The sequence below is a fragment of the Dama dama genome, chromosome 10 (assembly GCF_033118175.1).
Source record: "Dama dama isolate Ldn47 chromosome 10, ASM3311817v1, whole genome shotgun sequence".
NCBI classification, from domain to species: Eukaryota; Metazoa; Chordata; class Mammalia; order Artiodactyla; family Cervidae; genus Dama; species Dama dama.
Window position 1 is genome coordinate 34,710,401 of NC_083690.1, and position 25,121 is coordinate 34,735,521.

The window sequence follows — 25,121 nt, forward strand, 5'->3', positions numbered from 1 at the left end:
GAACTCCTGGAGTGGCACAGAGGAAATGGGACCACCATTCCCTTCCTCTTTCCAAGGCCCAGACTCTTGTGCCAGCAGCCCAAGTCCCCACTCGTTATTTTTAGCTGCTACACCACACTTCTGAGTCATATGCTGCTTCCTGTTGAGTAAAACCTTCATTTTCATGCCCACTGCTGCATCATGAGCAGCATTAGTTTAAATCTACACAGCATGGAAAAGGTATGCTTTCATTCCAATGCCAAAGAATGTTCAGACTACTGCACAATTGCACTCATTTCACATGCTAGAAAAGTAATGCTCAAAATTCTCCAAGCCAGGCTTCAACAGTACATGAACTTCCAGATGCTCAACCTGGATTTAGAAAAAGTAGAGGAACCAGAGATCAAATTGCCAACATCCACTGGATCATTGAAAAGGCACGAAAGTTCCAGAAAAACATCTATTTCTGCTTTATTGACTACACCAAAGCCTTTGACTGTGTGGATCACAACAAACTGGAAAATTCTTCAAGAGATGGGAATACGAGACCACATGACCTGCCTCATGAGCTATCTGTGTGAAGGTCAAGAAGCAACAGTTAGACCTGGACATGGAACAACAGACTGGTTCCAAATAGGAAAAGGAGTATGTCAAGGATGTATACTGTCACCCTGCTTATTTAACTTATATGCAGAGTACATCATGCAAAATGCCAGGCTGGATGAAGCACAAGCTGGAATCAAGATTTCTGGGAGAAATATCAATAACCTCAGATTTGCAGATGACACCACCCTTGTGGCAGAAAGCAAAGAAGAACTAAAGAGCCTCTTGATGAAAGTGAAAGAAGAGAGTAAAAAAGTTGGCTTAAAACTCAACAATCAGAAAACTAAGATCATGGCATCTGGTCCCATCACTTCATGGCAAATGGATGGGGAAACAATGGAAACAGTGACAGGCTTTATTTTCTTGGGCTCCAATATCACTGCAGATGGTGACTGCAGCCATGAAATTAAAAGATGCTTACTTCTTGGAAGGAAAGTTATGACCAACCTAGACAGCATATTAAAAAGAGACGTTGCTTTGCCAACAAAGGTCCATCTAGTCAAGGCTATGGTTTTTCCAGTGGTCATGTATGGATGTGAGAGTTGGACTGTGAAGAAAGCTGAGCACCAAAAAATTGATGCTTTTGAACTGTGGTGTTGGAGAAGACTCTTGAGAGTCCCTTGGACTGCAAGGAGATCCAACCAGTCCATCCTAAAGGAGATCAGTCTTGGGTGTTTCTTGGAAGGACTGATGCTGAAGCTGAAACTGCAGTATTTTGGCCACCTCATGCGAAGAGTGGACTCATTGGAAAAGACCCTGATGCTGGGAGGGATTGGGGGCAGGAGGAGAAGGGGACGACAGAAGTTGAGATGGTTGGATGGCATCACTGACTGGATGGACATGAGTTTGAGTAAACTCCGGGAGTTGGTGATGGACAGGGAGGCCTGGCGTGTTACGATTCACGGGGTCGCAGAGTCAGACACGACTGAGCGACTGAACTGAACTGAAACACAAATGACAAAAAGAATCTCAGGTTCCCTTCCTGAGGTTCATGGGAACACAGACATTGCCAGAACCATCGACAGGGGGGCAACTAGGTCTGGGAACGGATCTGAAAGTCCAGCACAGAGAATGAAGCATTTGTTCATTTCTCAGTAGTCAAATTTAAATCCATGTAGCAGTAGGCAGGATATTAGAGGGAAATAGTGAAAAGGGAAGAAAGTCAGCACTTAGCAAACAGGATTCAGATCTTAGTCCTAGTCTGGAGCATCTGTAATTGAGGAAACAATATTTCAGTTGTCTAAACAACCGGTGAAGGTGAAGGTGCTTTTCTTCTCTGGTGAAGACGCTTTTCAGACTTTAAGGACTGAAACAGACTTTGGTTATTATTATTCTTATATTACATCCCTTCAGGTCATTGGGAAAGATCTGATGCTGGAAAAGATGGAAGACAAAAGGAGAAGAGGGCGGCAGAGGATGAGATGGTTAGATAGCATCACTGACTCAGTGGATATGAATTTGAGCAAGAGATGGTTAGATAGCATCACTGTCTCAATGCATATGAATTTGAGCAAACTCCGGGAGACAGTGAAGGACAAGGAAGCCTGGCGTGCTGCAATACACGGGGTCGCAAAGAGTCAGTCAGGGTCGGATACAATTTAGCAACTGAAGAACACTTCAGGGCCTTCCGTGGAATTCCTCCTTCCTCTCCTACCCTGTTTCTTTAATCCAGGCACCAAAACCTGCCTTTGCCAGTAGCCAATTCCAGGCCATAGCAACGGCAGGAACCTGAGTTCTAATTGTGTTTGCCATCTAACTGCATCACCCAAACCCTAGTGTCGCCACTGGTATTAATGAAGGTAAACATAGATAAGGGAGGCTGTGTGTGTGTGAGAGAGAGAGAGAGAAAGATCGAAGGCTCTGTAAACTGCAAGGCACAATACTCATTAGGTAGTTAGAGCTGAGATGATGAAATCCAAAATTCGAGCCGCCCCGCCCGGAGCCCTCCCAAGCGGCTCCCACACAAGACTCCTAGCCGGTCCCGAGGATGCTGCAGCCAGCGATCACAGGCTGGACTCCTTCCGGCCTACGCGCGTGGGAGGCGTGCCAGCGCGAGTTACCGGATTGGGTAACTCCGCACGGGGCGGGACCTCTGGGAGGCGGGGCTTCCGGCCACCCGCTCCGCTGTTGCCACGGGTGACAGCCGCAGGGAGGCGGAAGGAGCCGAGGACCAGCCAGAGCTGCGTAGGTGAGCGGGAGCCTTGGCGGCCATGGCGGTCTCGGAGCCGGGGTACCGGAGCTGGTCCTTGTGGCCCGAGGTGCCATCCGCCACCTTCTTCACCGCGCTGCTCTCGCTGCTGGTATCCGGGCCCCGTCTGTTCCTGCTGCAGCAGCCCCTGGCGCCCTCGGGTCTCTCGCTGCGATCCGAGGCCCTGCGCAACTGGCAAGGTGAGCAGGGCGGGGCCGGGTCCCGGGTGCCAGTCTTTTTCCTCCGATCTCGCCAGGCCCTGGGCTCCGGCCTCCCAGAACCCACGCCACCCCATCTCCGACCGCCTCATTCTCCCCACCTGGAGGACCAGCCCCATATTCCACGTCTTTGTGCAGAGCCCCATCTTGGTCATCCCTGTAACCCTTCCCTACCCAGATGTGTTCCCGTCCCTGTCGCAATCGTACTGGTCAAGGCTCCCATATCCATTCGTAGCAATTAGGCTTCATTCACCCCTGCTTGCTCGCCAAGGAGGATTTTTCTCTCCCTTGTCACATTCACACCGACGTCTGCTTTAGGGCCCAACCCCCTACTGGAAACAAAAAAAAAATTGTTTTTTTCCACCTTCTCAAGACACTTCAGCTGTATCTGTGGCCACCTCTGTAAGCATCCTGGCCTCCTGGGTTTAGAATTTCTTCTGCATCTTCGTTTTTATCTTAATCCTGACTCCGATTCCCAGCTTATAGAGAGAGCGGGGTGTCTTGTACTTTTGGGAGAGGTGTTGGTTTTCTCAGGGAGATGGAGAGATTTTGCAGACCAATTAAGTATAAATATCTGCTCATAAAAGATGTTCTTAGCCTGTTTCTTCCCCATTCTTTTTTGGGGAGGAAAATGAGAGATTTGTATGACTTTTGTTGTTTTGCAAAGCACTTTCACATGCATTAATCTCTTTTAATTCTCACGGTGATCCCATGACGTATTATTACTGTAGGCTTTATTGCCCATGGGCTTTATTGTTGTCCATTCTTTAGCTGAAACTGAGGTTTAATGCGAAGACTCACAGAGCTATTGAGTCATACAATTGACACAGGAACCCAGATTGTTCTTTGCATCGTGTGACATTTTGGAACTGGAACCTTGGGCTTTCTAATCCCCAAATTATATAGAATTGCTTCTAGAATCTTCACATGTACCCTTGGGATTTCAGTGTTGGAAGTACTCAACGAGTAATGATGGTACTCTTCAGATAACGAAGCCTTACCGAGATGGCCTGACTGAGGTATATGGTTCTTAGCCTGCCTCCCTGCTCAAATCTAAAAGTGGTCCCCCTCACCCTCACCCTGGATCACACATCTGTCTGTCTTCAGAGACAGATGCAAAATGCCAGCCTAAACTGAGCTCCCCTTTTTTTTTTTTTCCTTTACTTTGCGGCTTCTCTTGAGTGTGGGATTCATGGACAATGTGAGTATTAGACACGTAAGAGACCTTTGAGGGCCTCGAGTATATCCATTTTATTTTACGATAAGAACCACTGAAGCCGACAGGGCCCTGTGTCTGGACTGAACTCAGCCAGTCTAGATGTGACAGAGCCAAGATTCCTTTAGACTTCCAAATCCAATGTTCCTGCCACTTCACTGATCACCCCCCTCCAGTTTAGTGTTTTTGCCTGCAGGGATGTAAAAATACAGAAGCGAGGACTGCTTTTAGAAAAATAAAAGATTCTTTGCTATCTTATTGCATATCAAATATCACTCTACCTCTAAGACTGGATAAGCACTTGCAAGAAAGACTTCTGAGTTCTGTATCTACATTCTTAGTGATAGTTTTCTCATCTTTACAGGTGCACAATAATTCATGGTCCCTTTTTTCTTCCTCTGAACAGCCACTATGGAAGGAGAGGTCAGGATTACAGCCGAGGAGACGGGCACAAAGAGTGTTAAGTGACACCCACTCAATCCACCTGAAGCTGTTACAATTAATTAACCCTCAAACTGCCCGGTGAGATAGGTCAGTATTAAAGCCTCAAAGAGGATTATAAAGCACATGACAAATGATAAAAGACCATCCCATGCTAAAAAGTGTTATTTTTCTTCCCCCACATGGAAGCCAGTCACAGATAAGACTTGCTCCAGGTCTGGGAAAGAGCAAAGATTAGACATCCCCGCCTCTACTTAGAGTCCTGGGTCCTTCGCTGTTGCTCCCCTCTGCTTATCCCACTGGCTCCGGGCTGATTTTCCCTGGCAACGAGAGCCAGCTGCTCCCCGTTTTCCTAGGTGGGTTGTAACCTGGCTTTTCCCTTCTTGGAGCAAGCCACCATCGGGCCTCTAACTCGGTTCCCCCTGCAGTTTACAGGCTGGTGACCTACATCTTTGTCTACGAGAATCCCGTCTCCTTGCTCTGTGGTGCCATCGTCATCTGGCGCTTTGCTGGCAATTTTGAGAGAACCGTGGGCACCGTCCGCCACTGCTTCTTCACCGTGGTCTTCGCCGTCATCTGCGCCATCATCTTCCTGTCGTTTGAAGCCGTGTCATCACTGTCAAAGCTCGGGGAGGTGGAGGACGCCCGCGGTTTCACCCCCGTGGCTTTCGCCATGCTGGGAGTCAACTGTGTCCGCTCTCGGATGCGGCGGGCCCTGGTGTTCGGCATGGTTGTGCCCTCACTGCTGGTGCCCTGGCTCCTGCTCTGTGCCTCCTGGCTCATTCCCCAGACCTCTTTCCTCAGTAACGTCTGTGGCCTGGGAATAGGGCTAGCCTGTATCCTTCCTAGAGGGCTGTTGTCGTAACGATGACATGCCAGAGGGTGAACCACGCTGTAGTAGGTCCTGGGGGTTGGGGCGGGGGGTTCAGGCAGATAGAGCTCACATGTAGGTATTCTGTGTGCCAGCTTCAGATTTGAAAACCGTGTGGCCTCAGCCCACTTCCCTTCTTTACACCTGAGTTTTCTCTTCTGGAAGAGATCTCCCTACCTCTTTCCATACAATGGCTCAGCTGCTGCTGCTGCTAAGTCGCTTCATTTGTGTCTGACTCTGTGCGACCCCATAGACGGCAGCCCACCAGGCTTCGCCATCCCTGGGATTCTCCAGGCAAGAACACTGGAGTAGGTTGCCATTTCCTTTTCCAGTGCATGAAAGTGAAAAGTGAAAGTGAAGTTGCTCAGTCATGTCCGACTCTTTGCGACCCCATGGACTGCAACCTACCAGGCTCCTCCATCCATGGGATTTTCCAGGCAAGAGTACTAGAGTGGGCTGCCATTGCCTTCTCCGGCTCAGCACTACCATTTAATGAAATACTCTGATTTGGTTTTTTCCAAGATATAAACCCATTTGGCCAATTTTTTGTTGTTGGAGAATCCTGAAATACCCATGAGCTAGAGGTGTTCCATGAAAGGTATTCCCAGGAAATAGGTTTCTTTGTTTTTGTTTGGCTTAGTCTTTTTCTCAGAAGAGAAAAAAAAAATTTTTTTTTAAGGTAGGCTTTGAACATATGAGTGGTTGAAAACTTAGAATAAGCCTTACATTCCTGGCAATTAGGCGGACTGTTTTTGGCCATCTCGGCAGTGATGCTGATGCAGGTCGGACAGCCAGGGTGCCCTCACATCTCTGGGAGCTGGTGACGGTGTGGGGGACAGGCTGCCACAGAGGCCCACGTGAAGCTCACTTGGTCACATCGAGGCAAGGTTCCTTCTACCTGGGACAAAGGACAAGATGTCAGACCTCCCAGAGGGTATTAGACTGGCCGCCTGCTTCATCCCACTTAGAGAAACAGAGGTGCGTGCTGGCTTCTGACGGTGATTACAGGGGCTCGAGAGGCCCAGGAGAGAGGATGGGTGTGTCCAGGGGAAGGTGAGATGTTAGCACCTGCCTGCCTCTCCTATGGCTGCGTTGTGTTCCCTCTGAGGTACGGAGGCTAGAAACTCCAACTCTTGGTTTTCCCTGAGCTTGAAACTGCAGTCCAGAGATGATGGTGGAATAAGCCCAGGCCCCCCGTGAAGTCAGAGTGGGCTCCTGTGTCCTGGGGCAGCACGTAGCCCCCCTCCCTTTAGCTCTCTCCACTTCTCCTTAATACGCTGACCCCAGACGGCTTCACCTACTGCTTCTCCTTTGACGTCCCAGAGCAAGTCGCAATGAAGCTCGACCAGAAGTTCCCCTTCAGCCTGATGAGGAGGATTTCGATGTTCAAGTACATCTCCGGCTCTTCAGCCGAAAGGAGGGCAGCCCAAAGCCGGAAGTAAGTGCCAGAACGCAGTGCTTGCCTTATTCCTGGAGCAGCTCCAGGGCCTATCAAAGCGCGGCCCCAAGCCTTTTTGGCACCAGTTTCATGGAGGACAGTTTTTCTATGAACCAGGAGTGGGATTGGGGGGGGAGCAGGGGATGGTTGTTTCAGGGTATTTCAAGTGATTACATTTTCTGTGCGCTTTTATTTTTACTCTCACATCCACCTCAGATCATCAGATCCCAGAGGTTGGGGTCCTCTGCTGTAGAGGGTGCGACTGGTTTTCGGTGTCCTGGGGAATAGGGAAGAGGGTGTGGGTCACTTGGGCCTACCCAGCAAAACTTGTGCACAGATTTCTCCTGAGCGTCCTGGATTCTGCCCCGCTGCTTCCAAAGTGGGGACCAAGCAGGAAGGGCATTAGATGGGAGGCGTTCACAGCCCTTGCACATAATCCCGAGGGCCTTGTGGGAGGGCATCACCAGCCCTCAGCACTGACAAGCGCTCTGTGTGGCTGGGACTGGGCTCTGGCAGGCAACGCTGGCAAGAAGTGTGATCCATCCAGCTGACTGGCAGGCTTAGGAGGTGGCATGGCCCGAAGCTCAGGGTGTTCTTGGCCACCTGGCAGGAGAAGGCGAAGTTTATTCACTGTTTTCCAATCCAGGTATATTAACTCTCAATGGAGCTGTCACGTAGCCTCACTCCCTCCTGTCAGAGAGGAGGCCCAAAGGGGACAAACGTCTTTCTCCAGGTAACACAGAGTCAGAAGTGCCCAATCTAGAGCCCGGGGCTCCTGCTTCTGGCTCCTGCTCACTTCCTGTCACTCCGGCACACATGCTGCCGGCCTCGGGTGGCCTTCACTGGTTTTTGCTGATGCTGAGAGTTCACAATGGAGGTTTCTCTCCCAGAGAAAGGGTTCACTGCAAAGTCAAGGTGCTTTGTCAGTGGCTAGTTTCTGCCTTGAGTCAGCTGTGGAGTCCATCTTGTCCCCCACACTGGCCTGGAGGCAGGATCTCGGTTGAATCAGGAGCTGTTTCTTGTAGTTTATTTTAAGAGGCGCACTCTCAGCCTTCAGTGGCTCAAAGCCCTCTGACCATTTTCTTTTCTCTCTCTTTTTTTTTTTTTTGGCCATGCTGTGTGGCTTGTTGGATCTTAACCCCCCACCAGGGATTAAACTCGGGGCTCCCTCAGAGTGCCAAGTCCTAACCCCTGGACCTTGCCAGGGAAGTCCCAGCTCTGACCATTTCTTAAAGGCAAGGACGGGTACCAGGAAAAATAGAAATGCACACTCACTCATTTTATTTCAGGCAAGTAATTCTGGAGTATCAGTGGGTGGGAGGTGTTGACGTTTAGAATTAGCTGTATTTTAGCTTTTTGGAAGGACCCTGATGCTGGGAAAGAGCGAGGGCAGGAGGAAAAGGAGACGACAGATCATAAGATGGTTGGATGGCATTCCCGACTCAATGGACAAGAGTTTGAGCAAGCTCCGGGAGGTGGTGAAGGACCGGGAGGCCTGGTGTGCTGCAGTCCGTGGGGTCGCAAAGAGTCAGACACGACTGAGTGACTGAATAGCAACAACAGTGGGTGGGAGGTGTTTACATTTAGAATTAGCTGTATTGTATAGCTTTTTGGTTCTTAATTGCTGTTCTCACAGAATCTAGAGAGAGCTTCAGTTCTAAGTTCAGTTCAGAGAGAACTTTGTTCAGTTCAGAGAGAACTTTGTTCAGTTCAGAGAGAACTTAGGAGTCCTCATTTGCAAACTCCTCAGCCACGTTTCAAGGAAGCCCCTCTAAGACAGCTGACGATGTTGACCCCTGGCGGCTGGGGCCTCGCTCTACAAGGCAGCCCCCAGTGAGGACGGTCTTGCACGCTGGATCACACTCACTTCTCTGTAACTGTGACACCCGTGGTGCCCAGTGATCCTGCTTCCCCATAACGTGCAGACCTGGCTGGGGATATGGTGACCCACACGGCATAGTGTCCCAGCCCGTGTCACCCTGGCCTGTTGCAGGCACCCAGAACAGACATGATGTTTCTGATGACCCAACAACAGGACACAGGCAGCGCTGATGCATGTGTTGGTTTTGGCATCAGTCCTGGCTGCCTGGACAGCTTTGTCTCCCTTGGAGGCTCTTATCAAGCTTCTTATAGGCCAGAGCCTCTGCATTTTTAAAATTCCGGAATTGCTGATAAGTGTCTGTGTCTGTACTTCAGTTGATTTATAAGCTTAGGTTTAGACTGAAATGTATCAAGGTTTAATCGTTACCTAACACAGGTGTCAGTGGTGTTGACATTCGTTCTTCGTATTGAGAAATCTCTGCAAAAGGTCACAGGCTAAATCCCTTAGACGGTGTCCCCCTTCGTGGCCCCAGCCACCTGTGTCTGTGGTGGGGTCTTTGACCTCGGCACAGACAGCTCCCTGCATCTGTCACATCCGTTCCTGCCTGCCGGGACTTTGAGCTATAAGCCTTCTTTCCTGCCGTCATGGGTAGACCATCTGCCAGCAGACAAGGCCTGGGCCCGAGCCCTGTGTTACCCCGTTGGAGCCCTCCCCTCCGACCTCCCACAGAAGTGGACCCGTTCTCTTTGGTTGATCGCTAGGCCAGCCACGGAAGACAGTAACTACTGTGATCCCATCCCCAAGTCCATCTGACTTGCAGACTGCCCTTACACCTCAAGGGGACTTAGGCATGGGCCCGACCGCCCCTCATCCTGTTGGCTTACTGCAGGGCCGTGAGTGGGCCCTGCCCACTTTGGGCATCTGTTTTCTGTTCATTTGAGATGACTCTTTCTCCCCATGTGGCACTTCTACAGCTGGTTACAGGAAACTCCCGTCCACAGCATGTTGTAATAGAAGGCAGCGCAGCGAGCCCAGTCTTTTCTCCTGCAGATCGACAGTCGGGGCGCTGTGTTCCCCGGCATGACTAGCTCAGCGCCCGTCTTCTCTCTCGTTCCTTTCCAGGCCAAACCCTGTGCCCGGCTCCTACCCCACGCAGAGTGGCCACCCTCACCTGACCCCGAACCACCCCGCCGCCCAGATGCAGCACGCCAGTGGCCAGAAACTGGCCTCCTGGCCATCGTGTGCTCCTGGGCACATGCCCAGCCTGCCTCCGTACCAGCCTGCCTCCGGCCTGTGCTACGTGCAGAATCATTTTGGCACAACCCCCAACTCCTCTGGTGTCTACCCAGCTTCCGCGGGTGCCTCCCTGGGAGTCCAGCCCCCCGCCCCCCTCAACTGCCCTGGCACCGTGTATTCCGGGGCCCTGGCCACTCCAGCCGCCACAGGCTCCAAGGAGTGCTCAAGGGTCCTGATGCCCTGAGTAAGTTTCCAGGGACGCGGTCTCCCCTCTTGGCCTTCTCAAAAAGGGCCTCTCTGAGCTGAGATTTTCTTGACACGAAGTTATTTATTGGACACCTCTATGTGCCACGCTCTGTGTTGAGTATTTTGATATGTGTCCTGTTCAGTCTCCTTTATCCTCATGACAGCTTCGTGAAGTACAGTGGTCCCCACTTCCCAGATGCAGAAAGCAGGGCGCCCAGTGAGGACATGTGGCTCTCGTGGTATAGCTGGGGGCGCTTGGCTTCAGGCCCAGGCCCCTCCCACCCACTTCCCCCCCGACAAAGAAACCCCGGAGCAGGGGGGAATCGGTTGTCAGTGGCTCCCCCTAGCTCTCGGTTCCTTCCTGTCCTTGCGCACAGTGCCCTTGGTTACCCCGTGTCCGTGTGTCCGTGCATCCGTGTGTGCCCTCGGGAGCGCCCTGTTGGTGTGCTGGCCGGTCCCCAGGCCTGTGCAGTGACGCCCCCACCACCCAGACTTCTGCCCCAGGGCTGGTGAGACGGGCCTGCGTGCGCCCCAACAGGATGCTGACGGGTCCGTTGCATTGGTTACGTTTGTATAAAGAAACTGCCTCCAACCTGCCCCTCGCGTGCTGTGTCTTTATGATCAGGGAATATAGAGGGCAGCAAAGAGAACGCAGCCAGGTCCAGTCGGGCAGACAACTCCCCGGTGGGGATACGAAATGGGGCGGGAGATACGTGGCTCCCTGGAGAGCTGAGAGGGCAAACGGGAAGGTTTGGTGACCCTGAGATGGGTGGACAGCAGGGAGCCACTGTGGCGGTCCCCGAGCTCCAGGCTGGGTCACCATGAGAAGGGCTGCCTGGCGGGACTTTACACAGAGGAGAGACGTGGGCACCGGCGGCGACGCTGTCAGAAGCAAGAGGCAGGGAGGAGAGCCCTGGCCTCTCTGCCTATCTCATGATCTCCCAGCAGGAGCTCTCGTGGGCTAAATTAACCCGGAAGCTGTTGGCAAGTGAGCCCAGAAAGTGTAGTTTGCAGGGATCAGCTCCCTGCCCTAACCCCTCCAGGCAGGGTAGGACAGGACAGAAAGTGACTAAGCCAATGGGCACCTGATCGGGCTGGCGGAGCTCACAGCTTCTGATCAGCTGTCGGCTGGACTCGTGGTGGGCTCACGTTGAGGAAACACTTCTGGTGCGGGTGTCCTCACCAACACCGCAACACGTGGCCTTCATGCATTCCTGGAGCTGGATGGCCCCCTTGGGCTGGCTTTATGGAGAGGCCCTGGGAATCAGAGGTGGGTAAGACACACCCACAGACCCGCAGCAAAGGCCAGGGCAGTGAATGGCCTGCACTGGCCGGGGAGTGGGGATGAAGCCAGAGAGTGGCTTCCAAGCGGGATTGTGAACAGGATTCACCCGCCAAGGAGTCCAGACTGCGGCTGAGCCTTGCCTGCAGTCTCAGAGCCTGACATCTCCAACCACGCCGGCACCTTTCCCCTAGGGTCACTCGGTGAGGGCAGGCTGCTGTGTGTCCCTTGGTCACAGTCCCTCCACTCCAGACTCCAGTCCCAGGCCTATGCCCAGAAGCAGGGGAGGTGGCCACTACCTTCAGTGTGCTACCATCGCCTCCTTCGTATCTGGCCCTCCCGCTTGGATCGGCCAGAGCTGTGGAGGCCGGCGGCCTGCCTCGTGGATGGCCAGGCTCAAGGACCCTCAGGCGACCGAGTAGCAGGGCTGTGAGGGTCATCTGAGGTCACTCTGTCCCAGCGTCTCCTCTGCCACTGGTTTCCCAAACCAGCTTCCAGGGAGGCGGGGTGTGTCTGGCAGAGCAGCCGACAGCAGCCCAGCCTCGGACCTCTGCTGCAACCGCCGCTCTGAAATTGGTTCTTCGTCTGTTTGTTCCCCTGGGCTTTGCTTGGGCCGCAGCAGGCAGCCTGGACCAGAGCGGGGGCATTTGTAGACGGGATCCCAAAGCCCTCCCCGACTTGCCTGTTGAATCATCCACATGCAGCCGCTTCCGTGCATGTGTGCCAAGCCTCGGGCTGGGCCTGGAGACAAGACAGAGGTGAGCTCCATGAGGGCGGAAAACCCCCAACCCCAGCTGACACACAGTGAAGATCTGTTGACCAAGTAAATGAACTGGGACGCCCCACTCTGGGGGAGCTCAATCTGGGAGTGGGGGGAGTAGATGATTGAAAAATTGTAATTCAGTGATGCTGTTCAGGCGTCATAAGAGGCCCCCAGACCAGCCTGGAGATCTGGGGGTCAGTCGGACACCGACCACACATCCTTCCATGGGGGCAGGGGTGGCTCTGGAGGGAGGGAAAGGGGAAAGCCCTAACCAGGTCCTCCAGCTATTGTTAGGCGAATGAAGAAGACAGACCACCAGACAAAGGGATGGCCATTGTTCCCCCGCATGATAGAAACCGCTGTTGTATCCCCAGGCCGGGGCGGACCCACTGATAGCCAGAGAAGCTTCCAGATGTCCTCCAGTTCCCCCTCTTCGTCAGCAGGGGGCAGCAGAGAAACAGCCCCTTGGCCGCCTCTGAAATCTTACCCAGGGGCTGGTGCTGGGACTACCGGAGATAGAGGATGTGTGCATTGGTCCTCCGAGGAGGCCCCTCTGGGGTGGGGCCGGGGATCCTGCTCTGTGCATAAATGTGACCCAGGATAAGGGCTGGGAGAGAGGCATGGACGCCCAGCTCCGAAAGGCCCGGCTGCTTCAGACGCCTGCTGGTTCATTCCTTCATTTAACAAGCGCTTTGCGAGCAACTAGAGCTCCAGGCCTGTGCTCGGCTCTGGGGACACGAAGAAGGAAAAGAAGGAGCCCAGCCTTCAGCGCGCTCAGTCCGTTGCGGGAGACGTGCTCTGTGGAGCGGGAGAAGAGCCAGGTGCAGAGGCGAGGGGGGCCCACCTGGCCAGGATGGGGTGGGGCGGGGGAGGGCATCGGAGGGGAGTTAACCAGTGTGAGCAGAGACGGGAGGCGGGGAGGTAGGCAGGGCAGAGGCTGTGTGCAGCTAGGGAAGAGCTGGAAGTACTGGGTGCCCAGCCTGACCCCGAGTCACAGCAAGTGAGTGGCCAAGCGTGTGCACACAGCTCTCCCACCCGGAGTTCAGTGCTCTTGCCCTTCCAGAAGGCGTCTGCCCGCCCGCAGGTGGAAGGGTGGGGGAGGGCCCAGGGTGGGGTTGGAAAGTCCCCCAAGTTCGGCGCCGCCACACCATCTCCAGGTCCTGGGCTGCCCAGAATCTTGCTCCTTCTGAGCCTGGAGCTCCTCCCCCATGAAAGTTGGCCTGTCCGAGTCTGCTTAAACACCCCAAGGCTACTGCCTTGATGGACTCCTCCTCCTGGGGGCCTGGCTACAACATCCCTGGAGCCAAGGACCAGGTAGGCTACCCACAGAGGTGATGCTGGGACAGGGCTCGGGGCGGTTGGGACACAAACCACACACACCCACACACACACCCACACCCCCAACACAGGCATGTGAAAACACAGACGCGACTTTCTGAACTCACAAATCTGGGCCCTTACCCAGGGGCCTCCCATGCCAACCTGCGCTCTCTGTGGTCAGGGTTGTGGGTTCTGTTGGTGAAGGAAAGCTACACGGCTCAAAATAGCCTGGAGTTAGAGCTCCCCTCCAGGTCCTCCCCACCATTCTATTCAGAATAAAGAACTTTCTCCCCTGAAGAAAGGAATGGACATTAAGATTGATTACGTTCAGCTCCCAGCCGACCCCAGTCTCCAGCTGGTCTCAGGAATTCCTTGCCCCAGCTGTTGAAAGCTAACTAGTCAAAAATAATCTTGAGGAGAAACAGACCCCCTCAAAACAATGTATCTCTGCATATATATGTTTTCTATACAGACCTACTCTCCTCAGCCCACTTATCTGACTGCTGCCCCTTCTCGCCTCATTAAAGGTGATCTGTTCCTCTAAAGTGCCGGTCTCCTTCTTTCTCCGAACCTCGCCTTCTCTAACTCCCTTACCCTACAGTTGGGTCCCCTCAAATATGTTGAAGGCCTAAGCGCACGCCGCCCCCCCCCCCCCCCCCAGCCATACCTGTGAATGTGACGTGTTGAGGTCATATGGGATTCAGGTGGGGCCTAAACTCAACAGCTCGCTTCCCCATAAAGATGAAGCTACACAGAGATCCTACAGGGAGAAGACGGCTGTGTGATGACGGAGGCAGAGTCTGGGTCGATGTGTCTCCCAGCCACGGGTGCCAAAGACTGCTAGGAATGAATGGAAGCTGAAAAGAGGGAAGAAAGTGTTCTTCCCTAGAGCTCTCAAGGGCAACACGGGGCCCCTGGATGCCTTGATTTCAGACTTCCAGCCTCCAGGACTGTGAAAGAACAAACCTCTGGGGTTTTTTTCCGCTTTTAAGTCCTTATTGAATTTGTTACAATTTTGTTTCTATCTTATATTTCGGTTTTTTGGCCATGAGGCCTGTGGGATCTTAGCTTCCAGACCAGGGATGGAACCTGTACCCCCTGCATTGGAAAGCGACCTCTTAACCACTGCACCACCAGGGAAGTCTCCGTGTCTGTTGTTTGAAGCCACCCAGTTTGGGGTGCGCTGTTACAGCTGCCCTGGGAAATAGGCAAGGTCACCTCCCTAGATGGCTACCCCCCACCCCCACCCAGAATCCGGGGAGCTCCCCACAGCCGGCTCCTCTATCCGCACCTGGGGGCCCCCACCCCCGTCTCTCCTCCAGCAACGTGGTCAGCTCCATGGCATCCCATACTCATGCGGTGGGAAGGAAAAGGGGGAGGGAAGTAGAAGAGAAATGACATTTTGAACTCTCCCGGCTGGAGACAGTAGCTGGAAGAAGGAGGTGGTCTGCGGGCAGGGGCTCGGGGGATATACCATGTAGGGCACTGTGATTCTGTGGCCACGAGGTCGCAAGGCAGAGATGGCCTGAGGCCTTGGGAAGACATGGTGCTAGAACCCAGATGATGGAGGGTAGAGACCTCACCCCTCACCTGGTTCCCCAGGCCAGTGGGGAGAGGAGGGAGGGCTGGAATGAGTAGCCCCAGGAAGGAGCTCTGATCAGAAGGCAGAGGGGGGCTCAAGGCTCCAGCAGCCTCTCCTGGCCTTGGGCAAGTCACTGACACCAGAGGGAGAATTACATAGGTAATAAAGCTACTGCTGTTTAGTTGCTAAGGCGTATCTGACTCTTTGCAATCCCATGGACTGTAGGCAGACAGAATCCTCTGTCCATGTAATTTTCCAGGCAAGAATACTGGAGTGGGTTGCCAATTCCTTCTCCACGGGATCTTCCCAATCCACAGATGGAACCCAAGTCTACCGCACTGGCTGGTGGATTCTTTACCACTGAGCCACCTGGGAAGCCTCAGGTAATAAAGACAGAGGGATTATAATCATGCTTTTTTCCTAGTGTTTGACCTAAGGGCAAAGCACAAGCCTCACCTGAGCTTCCTTCCCTCACGGGTCAAGGGCAAAGAGCCATCCCTTCCTTCAGGGACATCAGTAAAGGACAGAGGCACCTGTCATGATGTGACTGTAGCTTCCGCGGGTGGGGAAAAGACTTTTATCAATGGTGGCAAATTGCACCAATGCGGTGCAATTTGGTGCACCAACGCACCAATCTCCAAGCAGGTGCCTATCTATTGCACCTTGAACCCTGTGAAAATGGGGACTGTCTGGCTTGTGTTCATTCATTCACTGAACATCTACTGAACACCCACTTTATGCGAGGCCCTATTCCAGTTATGGGAATGCAGCAGAGAACAAGGTGGCCAAATGCCTACATTTAAAGAGCCTAACAATCAGTGTGTCGGGGGCAGGGAGGAAGAGAAAGACAATTAACAAAAAGATGAATAAATGAAAAATAGGGGCTAGTGATAGCATGGTACAGAGCATTAAAGTAAAATGAAAGAAAGTGAAAGTCGATCAGTTGTGTCCGACTCTTTACAACCCTATGGACTGTAGCCTACCAGGCTCTTCCTCCATCTATGGGATTTTCCAGGCAAGAAAACTGGAGTGGGTTGCCATTTTCTCCTCCAGGGGATCTTCCCGACCCAGGGATCAAACTCAGCTCTCCGACATTGCAGGCAGACTCTTTACCCTCTGAGCCACCAGGGAATCCCAAGAATACTGAAGTGGGTAGCCTATTCCTTTTCCAGCAGATCTTCCCAACCCAGGAATTGAACCGGGGTCTCCTGCATTGCAGTCAGATTCTTTACCAACTGAGCTATCAGGGAAGACCTTATAGAGCATTAAGACAAGACAATGAGGCATAGAAAGGGGAGAACCTTAAGTCATTGAAGGCCTCCTGGAGGAGGTGACTTTTCTGCAGAGATCTGATGAAATCCAAGGAACAGTCATAAGAGGATCTGGATGAAGAGCATTCCAGGTGGAGAGAAAGACAGAGAAAGGGCCAGATGGGAAGGGCCGAGCATGGGGGAGAATGGCCGGGGGTGATACACACTTTAGGTGCTCAGTCAATTCTTGTTCCCCTGGGAATCTGTATGTGGGTAGCCTGGGTTTGGGAGGCCACACTCATACTCATGGCTTGGTGCTCTGAGCCCCCATGACCTGACCACCTGGCCCACAGGGAGTTCATGGTCTAGGGTCAGAGATCCTGGGAGCCCAAGCCCTCACAGTGCCTGCCCTCATTCATCCACTCATTTCCTTATCTCAAAGAGTTACTGAGCATCTGCTACATCTGGACCTCATCCAAGGGGCTGGGCCACAAAGATGACCAAGGCCCACTCTCGTCGAAGTCTGGTGAGGGGGACAGAAAGCTCCCTGGGAGACCCCAGCTCTGGGAGAGACCCCTGCTTACCCCTGCAGACCCCAAGCAAGGGAGCAACCAGCCCTGCGGGACCCAGGGAAGGTGTCCCAGATGAGGCGATCCCCGAACCTGGCTTGGAGGGCTGAGCAGGCCTCTCCAGAATAGAATGTGGAGAAGGGCATTCCAGAAGGAGAGGGCAGCCTGGGACAAGATGTCCAGCCAGCCTGGAAAGTGTGCTGCAGAAGGGCCAACAGGGCCAGCATCGAGGGATGGATGCAGAGAGGCCATGGCAGCCAGGGTGGGAAGGACCCTCATGGCCAGCCTAAGGAGTCCGGACTGGATCCTGGGGGTGGTGGAGACCACGGTGGGTTTCCCTACTCGGGAAACCTGGGGTCTGGAGGGAGCCTCACAAATTCACGCAGCTGAAGCCAGGCTTCTCCCCTGGGGCTGCCCCCGCCTCCCCCGGGGCCCTTGGGGCTGGAGGAGGACAGGCAGAGCTGGTTCTTCCATGTACCCAAGCTCTCTGCCTAAGGGTGAGTCAGCTGTCTGGGTTTCTGTGTGATAGGCGGGTTCGCCCCCACAACTGCCGCCCCCCGCAGAGCCATCAGGAACATTCCTGTGGTTGGCGGAGAAGAAATCTAAAACCCCTGAGCTTCCTGTTTGTTCTTTGTTGTGCTCCACCCCCAGGTGTGGCCCCTCTTCTGTGAAATCTCAGGACTCCAGGTGCACAGAAGGGTTACCTGCCAGCACCGGGGAAGCGGGGCAGAGCCAAACTCCCGGATCAGAAGGGTGGGACCCAGGTGTTCCAGCCCCCAGATCCCACCTGCCCCGAGTTCTTCCCCTCTGGGGAAGTGGGAGGATGGGGAAAAGGAGGGTGTTTCAGCTCTCCCTTCCTGAGGGCTCTGCCGGTGGGGATGGGTGGGGACAGCCCTGAGCCCGCGTCTCCCTGGCCCCCAGATGCAAGAGGAGCAGCTCAGAGTGTATGAGTATGGGGGCTCGGGGAGGGTATGGCCGATGCATCGCTGTGTTCAACGTGGGAGCAGGTGGATCAGCTTGAAGGTGCAGGCGGCGCTGCCTATTAGATACTCTCCAGTGGGAAAGGTCCTTCCCCGGCCTGGTTCAGCCTCGGAGCTCCGATGACAGTGCTGAAAAGATCCTTAGATCCTCCGGTCCTGAGAGGAAAGAAGTCTTTCCCGAGGCTGCACAGGGAGTGGACATAAACCCCATGTGCCAGCCTCCCACTTGCCCCCCAGAGACTGTCTCCCACGACAGGACTTCCCAGGCCCTGCCCTGCCCTGCGTCGGCCTCCCCCCAGGCCTCTCCAGCCAGTGTGGCTTGGTCGGTCCCTCTTGGTGTCCAGCCAGCCCCTCTGGAATGTTCGGGGTGAAACTCTCTGCTTGGAGTCTAGCCTTAAGCCTTCATGCTGCAGTCCCAAGTCCTGATGGAAGAACCCGGATCTCCCTACAGGCCCTGGAACTCTCCCTTCCCAAGGGTGCCAGGCCCTGCTGGTGGCTTCTGCACCTGGGACAGTGTCAGTTTCCCTGAGAACTAAGGTCTGGCCGGGTCAGGTTCTGGCTCACCCTGGGAGGCTCTGGGTGGCATTAGGTAATAGTTCCAGCTCTCTCCAGGCTTCAGGAGCCAGGCCCATCCCCCTTCACCTGTTCTGAAAGGTAGAGCCAGGCTGGAGTGAGGGCAGAGGACGTAAGACCTGGCTTCTTTTTTCCCCATAGCCCTGCAGGGTCCCTAAGCCTGTCACCTCCCCCTGGGAGGCTGGGACTCACTCCCATTTTATGGATGAACATATTGGGGCTCTGGGAAGAAAGCAACTTAGCCAGTGGAAGCAGTCTCACTGAGCCCCCAGGTCTTCAGCCCACTGATCCTGACCTGCTCACGGCCAGGAAGGGGGTTTGCAGAGAGGGTGGCCAAAATGCCTGCTAGAGGTGGCAGAACGGACCTGGGTCCTCTCAGAGCTCTCACACATATGCGGGCATGTGTGTGCATGTACACATGTGTGTTTTTGTGTGCATGTATGTGCATGCATGTGAGTGGGGTGGGGGGCCAGTTTCCTTCATGAGTCCCTCTCCTGCATGGAGTCCACTCTCCCCCTCCCCCTCCAAGAGCTCCCCTCCCCTTTACCCCTCGGGAGCCCCTCCTCACCCAACCCCTCCCCAACATATATGTAAAGTTCCATGAAGAAATTCCCTGGCTCTCCAGTGATTAGGACCCTGTACTTTCACCACCAACACAGTGGGTTCAATCCCTGGCTAGAGACTAAGATCCCAAAGGCTGCACGGCCTGGCAAAAAAAATATATATATTATTAAGTTCCATGAGATCAGAGCCTTGGTTCCATCCACAGTGTTATCCCTCACTAGTGCCCAGAACAGTTCTGTTTCTCCCTGTCCAAGCACCTAGAAGGCAAGCACTCAACAAATACTTGCTGGATATATATGATAACTCATTTAATTACTGTAACGCTCCTATGATGTAGGAATGACTATCAGCCCTGTTGCCTGGAAGCAGTACAGTTAAGAAGCAAGGTTTGAGCCCAGAGGCAGATACTGAGGCTCTGGGTTCTGACCTCTACGCCAGCCTGCTGGGTACCTCCAGGGTCCACTCCCTGCAGCGTCGGGCAGGGGACACGAGGCATGTCGTCATCAGCCGGCAACACAACTCCTGAGCCCACACGCAGGCCTGTCCTGGCTGGTGTCGAGCCTGCTGAGCCTCTCAAGGTGGTCCACGGGCTCCTCGTGGTCTCACATGTCCTCTGCAGAGAGAGCCCAGCTCTGCTCCCCCTGAGAGAGATGGGGCTACACCCAGAGGGGGACATAGAAAACAAAAGGAGAAGTCTGGGGGGGAAAGTCCAGAAGGTTCCTCACAAGACAGTGGAAGACAAAGGGCCAGCTTCCAGTATAGGACAGTACAGGACCAGAAAGATATGCCAGGGTGTCTGCTCCTGCAGACAGACCTCGGTGCTGGAAGTGTGTTTGTGCGTGCTTGTGTGTGTGTCTTCTGCTGGGAGAGGAGGAAGCGGGGGCTGTCTAGGCAGGGCTGAGCTCCGGAGAGGGAAGGACCACAGGGGTGCTGCCCGCTCCCTGGTGTGAGAGAAGGGGCAGCGGCATGGGCATCAGCTGGCCTGCTTTACTGTGTGACCTTGGCCTCCTAGTTCAGTTCACTCAACTGCAAAATGAAGGTCATACTGCCCAATGCAGAGGTTGCTCCGGGAGCCAGTACGGAGGGAGCGTGGCCCATCTGAGGATGAGCAGGCTGCTTTGGAAGATGGTGCGGTCCTGTTACCAAGGTGAGCAGATGAGGGATGCTGTGGAGGCTGAATGTGGTGAAGACCATTAACTCTCTGAGAATTTGGGCAGTACGGGGGCAGATCACAGTCAACCTGGGCCTCATCCATATAACGGGCATTTCTCCCCAGTGCTCGATGTCCTACCGTGAGAACCACACCGAGAGCCAGGTTGTCTCTCCTCCTCCCTCACCACCCTGCACCCAAGACTCATCCTTTGCAGGGGGCTGTCCCTCCCTGAGGGCACTGGGAGGGTGGGGGGTGATAGGGGCAGGGCTGTGAGCAGACCTTACCTCTCCAGGGGTCTGGATCCCTGCTTAGAAGCAAACACGGCTACCTGACATCACCCTTCTCCAGGCTCTGGTCCCTTGTTCAGGGCTTTCCTGGGAATTGCTGGGTCTCTGAGGATGTTCCTGCCAACGGCTGGAGGGTGGGTTGCATTCTGGACCAGATGTCGGTGCAGTGACAGAGCTGTGTCCACAGAAAGAAGGCTTACTCAAAAACTGTGCTGGCCCTCTCTTTGCCGCCTTTGCCCCTAGTTGGCTGGGTAGAGGGTGGCTGGGTGTTGGCATCTTCTTCCTACAAGGAAAAAGCCAGGTGTCCAGAGATGAGACACATGAGGTGGGAATCACAGGAAGATCCCCCAGCGAAGGAAATGGCAACCTAGTATTCTTGCCTGGAAAACCCCATGGACAGAGGAGCCTGGTGGGCTACAGTCCATCAGTTCAGTTCAGTTGCTCAGTTGTGTCCAACTCTTTGTGACTCCACGGATTGCAGCACTTCAGGCTTCCCTGTCCATCACCAACTCCTAGAGCTTGCTCAAACTCACGTCCATCAAGTCCGTGATGCCATCCAACCATCTCATCCTCTGTCATCCCCTTTTCCTCCTGCCTTCAATATTTCCCAGCAACAGGGTCTTTTCTAATGAGTCAGTTCTTTGCATCAGGTGGCCAAAGTATTGGAGCTTCAGCTTCAGCATCAGTCCTTCCAATGAATATTCAGGACTGATTTCCTTTAGGATGGACTGGTTTGATCTCCTTGCTGTCCAGGGGACTCTCAAGAGTCTTCTCCACCACCACAGTTCAAAAGCATCAGTTCTTTGGTGCTCAGTCCATAATGTCGCACAGAGTCAGAGACATCTGTGCACACATGCAGAATGCAGAGCCTGGAATCTCTCAATTTCTTTTTGCTTCATTGGGGGCCCACCTGGAATGGTCTGGGGTCCTCAGAGGAAGAACCAGAGGCCTGAAAGCATCCTTTCTGGTCTCCCCTCTCCAGCCTGCCAGTGCCTCATCCCCTATTCCTTCCCGCGCCCTCTGATCAGGAGCCAACAGAGTGGCAAGAATACAAGGAAACAAACCACGCTCTTCCCAGCTCACATCCCTTTGGTGCCTCCCCGCCCCCTCATCACACACATTGTCCTTCGTTCATCAGCTCGCCCAACAGATGTTCATGAAGGGTCTGCTAAGTGCCAGGCGCAGTGCACAGGATCAGCTTATAGGCTGGTGGAGAGAGAGCCAGTAATCACACAGCCACACAAATGACAGACTTTCCAATTACCAACCACACAAATGCTCTGGGGGAAAGGAACATGGTTGAGTTGCGGGGGGTCCTTACACAGAGGACCCTGGCTGGCCAAGTAGAGGAAGAGGAGTTCACTAAGGACCCTGAGCAGGAGCTGAGGAAGGGAGTGCCAGGGAGCAATTAGCTGCAGAAGGCAAGAGAAGAAAGGGGGACAAAGAGGCCAAATGACACCGAGATGTCAAGTAAGGTGTTGGTGTTGTTTAGTCACTAAGTCATGTCTTACTCTTTGCGACCCCATGGACTATAGCCTTCCAGACTCCTCTGTCCATGCGATTTCCCAGGCAAAAATACTGGAGCAGGTTGCCATTTTCTCCTCCAGGGGATCTTCCCGACCCAGGGATTTAACCTGCATCTCCTGCACTGGCAGGTGGATTCTTTACCACTGAGTCACCTGGGAAGCCCTTGAGTGAAATGAGAGAAGAATGTCCTCAGGGTAAAGCACAGACTTCTTAGTTTGGTCATCAAAGCCCTTCAGGATGGCCTCATTTGTATCTCCATCCACCCCCAGGCCATAGCAATCAGCACGCCTACCATGCTGTTGCTTGCGTTTTCCTCCCTGCCTGGAATTCCTTTCTCATCCTGGCAAATTCCCAAAGATCCCGCCACCTCAGTTCAAAAGCTGCCTCCTCCATGAAGCCTTCCCTGACCGCCACCTCTCTGGTAGAGCATGTCACTACCTCCTTGGGTGTGCCCATAGCCCTTCGTATAAACCTCTGTTTGAAGCCCACGGCAGAATAGTAAGAGTGAGGCTGGTGAGAAGGCTGGTGTGAATAACAGCCAATGCCGGGAGGGCCAGTGGGGTATGTGGAGATTGTTTAGAATGATCGATCAGACTTTCCAGAAGGGCAGTGCTGAGACCAGGCCCTTTGGGTCCACTGACAGAGGCCGGCAAGTAGCCCTCCCCGCACTGGCCTGTGAGTTGGTTTTGGATTCACCCTGCTTCTCCCACTCCGGGGCCTCGTACAACCCACAGCATCTCCTGTCCTGCTTGCAAGCTGCTGGGTGTCTGCCTGTCTCCCTGTGGATGCATAAATCCCTTGAGGGTTCTTTCTTCATGGTCCCTCCCCCACCTGCTGCAGCATAAAGGGCTCTGCGATGGAAAGTGGAACTCGAGGCCAAGGCAAGGGATGCTGTGCCAACTTCCTTCAGCCCCAACTAAAGATGTTTCTGGGCTCCCTCCCTGATTCCTTCATTGCACACGCGCTTCTCAAAGGATGGAACCAGCAGCTTAATCCTTCACCTCAAGGACTTCCTGGGCCTGGACCTGAAAGGAGAGGAAGCTGGGTTCCTTGAAGTATTAGTCACTCAGTCGTGTCCGACTCTTTGCAACCCCAGGGACTGTAGCCCGCCAGGCTCCTCTGTCCATGGAATTCTCCAGGCAAGAATACTGCAGTGGGTTGCCATTTCTTTCTCCAGGGGATCTTTCCAATCCGGGGATTGAACCTGAGTCTCCCTCCTTGCAGGCAGATTCTTTACCATCTGAGCCACCAGGGAAGAACTACTTAATAATACAGGGGGTGCCATCTGACCCAGGCTGGCCTTCCAAGATCACTGTGAATGCCAGGGCCACCACTAATAGATCTACCTGCCCAGAGAGGTCCTGGGAGGCTGGGGCAGCAGCCCCCAGCATGGGCTCCTGGGCTGGGCTCTCTGGGCTTTGCACTTGGCCAGTCAGACCCTAGGCTATGCTGAGGGCCTGCTGTGTACTCAGTGTTGACTGAGAAACAAACGAAAACACACAGCCTAAGAGTTCTAAGTCTCAGTTTTTAATCAGAGACCTTCCTGAGGACTGTAGCCTGGGAAACAGTCTCTCAATACCTCTGAGGGTATTACTTTGAAGACGTTCTGGCATAGAGAAGCCAGGATACATGTATATATGATTTTGGCTGCGGAATACAGGCAATCCAGTATCTGTCTCAGTGGAAGGTCACTGCTAGGTACAAGGTACAGATATTTCAGTTAAAGATTTTAGTGTGTGTGTGTTTTTCCTATGCACGGGAAAGTACAAGAGTCTGGGTCTATTATAATTCTTCCTGAGATATATCTAACTGTTTAAGGGACCTGTTTTTTCAAAGCACAGAGTGCTTTGTCCTGTTCTTGGTCTTAAATTCCTTTCAGGGTATATAGGTCAGTAACTGTAGTGGCTAATGACTTGGTCCTTGCGGAACTGGATGGTGGGCAGCATTATTTGATGGACATCAGGTGGGATGTGGATCCACTCAGAGCCTGGTTCTGGTCCAGGCTTTACACTGACAACCTATATAATCTTTAGCAAGTCACTCAAACTCATGGGGCCCCAGTTTCTTCCTCTGTAAAATGGGATGATAACCACCTCCTGGGGTTGGTTGCGACAGTGAAAAAAGTTTGCTTATGTAAAAACACTCTGTAAACTATAAAGAGAGGTGGATGAAGGGATGGGCCATGTGGGCTGGGCGGCATCCCTCCCAGTGATAATAATAATTTTCCTCCACTCTGGCAAGGATAGGTACAAAAATACGGTCTTGATGATCTAGGTCTCAGTATTATCTATAGCTGTATAACAAATTACTCCCAGATTGAGTAGCTTAAAATAACAAATATTTATCATCTCACAGGTTTTGTGGGTCAGAAATTTGGGAGCAACTTCATGGGGAGGTCCTGCTCAAGGCTTCTCTCTCTCTTTTTTTTTTTTTTTGGTCATGTGGCATGTGGGATCTTAGTTCCTCAACCAGGTATCAAAAGCCCCCTGTAGTGGAAGCAGAATCTTAACTAATGGACCACCAGAGAAGTCCCTCAAATCTTCTGTTGAAGTTACAGCCAAGGCATCATCTGAAGGCTTGACTGGGGCCAGAAGATCTGTTTCCATGGTTACCCACTGACATGGCTGTTGGTAGGAGAGCCCAGTGCCTTGCTGGCTGTTGACAGTAGGCCCCCTCCTGTAGCACATAGGTCTCTTCATGAGGCTGCTTGAAAGTATCCAATGTGCCAGCGGTCTGGCTTTCCCTCACAGCTGGTGATGCAAGAGAGAGTAAGGCAGAAGTTACGATGGCTGTTATGGTCCAGTTTTGGGAGTGGCATATCATCCTTTCTGCCTATGCTAGTGGTCACGTCGGTCAGTCTCCTGATACAGTGTGAAAGGGGACTACACATGGCATGACTATCAGGGCACAGGATTGTTGGGGGCTGTCCTGGAGACTGGCTACCACAGTTGTCTCCTCCAAGACTTAGACAGCCACCCCTCTTCCCTCACATACCAGGAGTCCGGCCATCACG

The 25,121-nt window shown here is 53.3% G+C and overlaps 1 protein-coding gene across 6 annotated transcripts; it reads left to right on the forward strand.

The window, feature by feature from the left end:
- The first annotated feature begins 2,710 nt into the window (after positions 1-2,710).
- Positions 2,711-10,854, forward strand: RHBDD2 (rhomboid domain containing 2). 6 transcript variants are annotated; one of them, XM_061153452.1, is made up of 7 exons: positions 2,835-2,970; positions 3,936-4,007; positions 4,611-4,735; positions 4,839-5,001; positions 5,074-5,481; positions 6,804-6,954; positions 9,899-10,854. In XM_061153452.1, exons 5-7 carry the CDS (start codon positions 5,319-5,321, stop codon positions 10,254-10,256), a joined length of 672 nt encoding a protein of 223 aa, XP_061009435.1. In that variant the 5' UTR covers positions 2,835-2,970; positions 3,936-4,007; positions 4,611-4,735; positions 4,839-5,001; positions 5,074-5,318; the 3' UTR covers positions 10,257-10,854. The 6 variants fall into 6 exon arrangements, with proteins under 6 accessions (XP_061009432.1, XP_061009433.1, XP_061009436.1 ...); XM_061153450.1 differs by lacking the exon at positions 3,936-4,007 and having other exon boundaries at positions 2,832-2,970; positions 4,835-5,001; XM_061153453.1 differs by lacking the exon at positions 3,936-4,007 and having other exon boundaries at positions 2,832-2,970.
- The last annotated feature ends 14,267 nt before the right edge of the window (positions 10,855-25,121 follow it).

Bases quoted from the DNA above. Each gene is read 5' to 3' on its own strand.
- RHBDD2 (XM_061153449.1), top strand. From the start codon at position 2,793: ATGGCGGTCTCGGAGCCGGGGTACCGGAGCTGGTCCTTGTGGCCCGAG. The intron at 2,971-5,073 runs GTGAGCAGGGCG...TTCCCCCTGCAG, and splicing joins GGCCCTGCGCAACTGGCAAG to TTTACAGGCTGGTGACCTAC. The intron at 6,955-9,898 runs GTAAGTGCCAGA...GTTCCTTTCCAG, and splicing joins AGGGCAGCCCAAAGCCGGAA to GCCAAACCCTGTGCCCGGCT.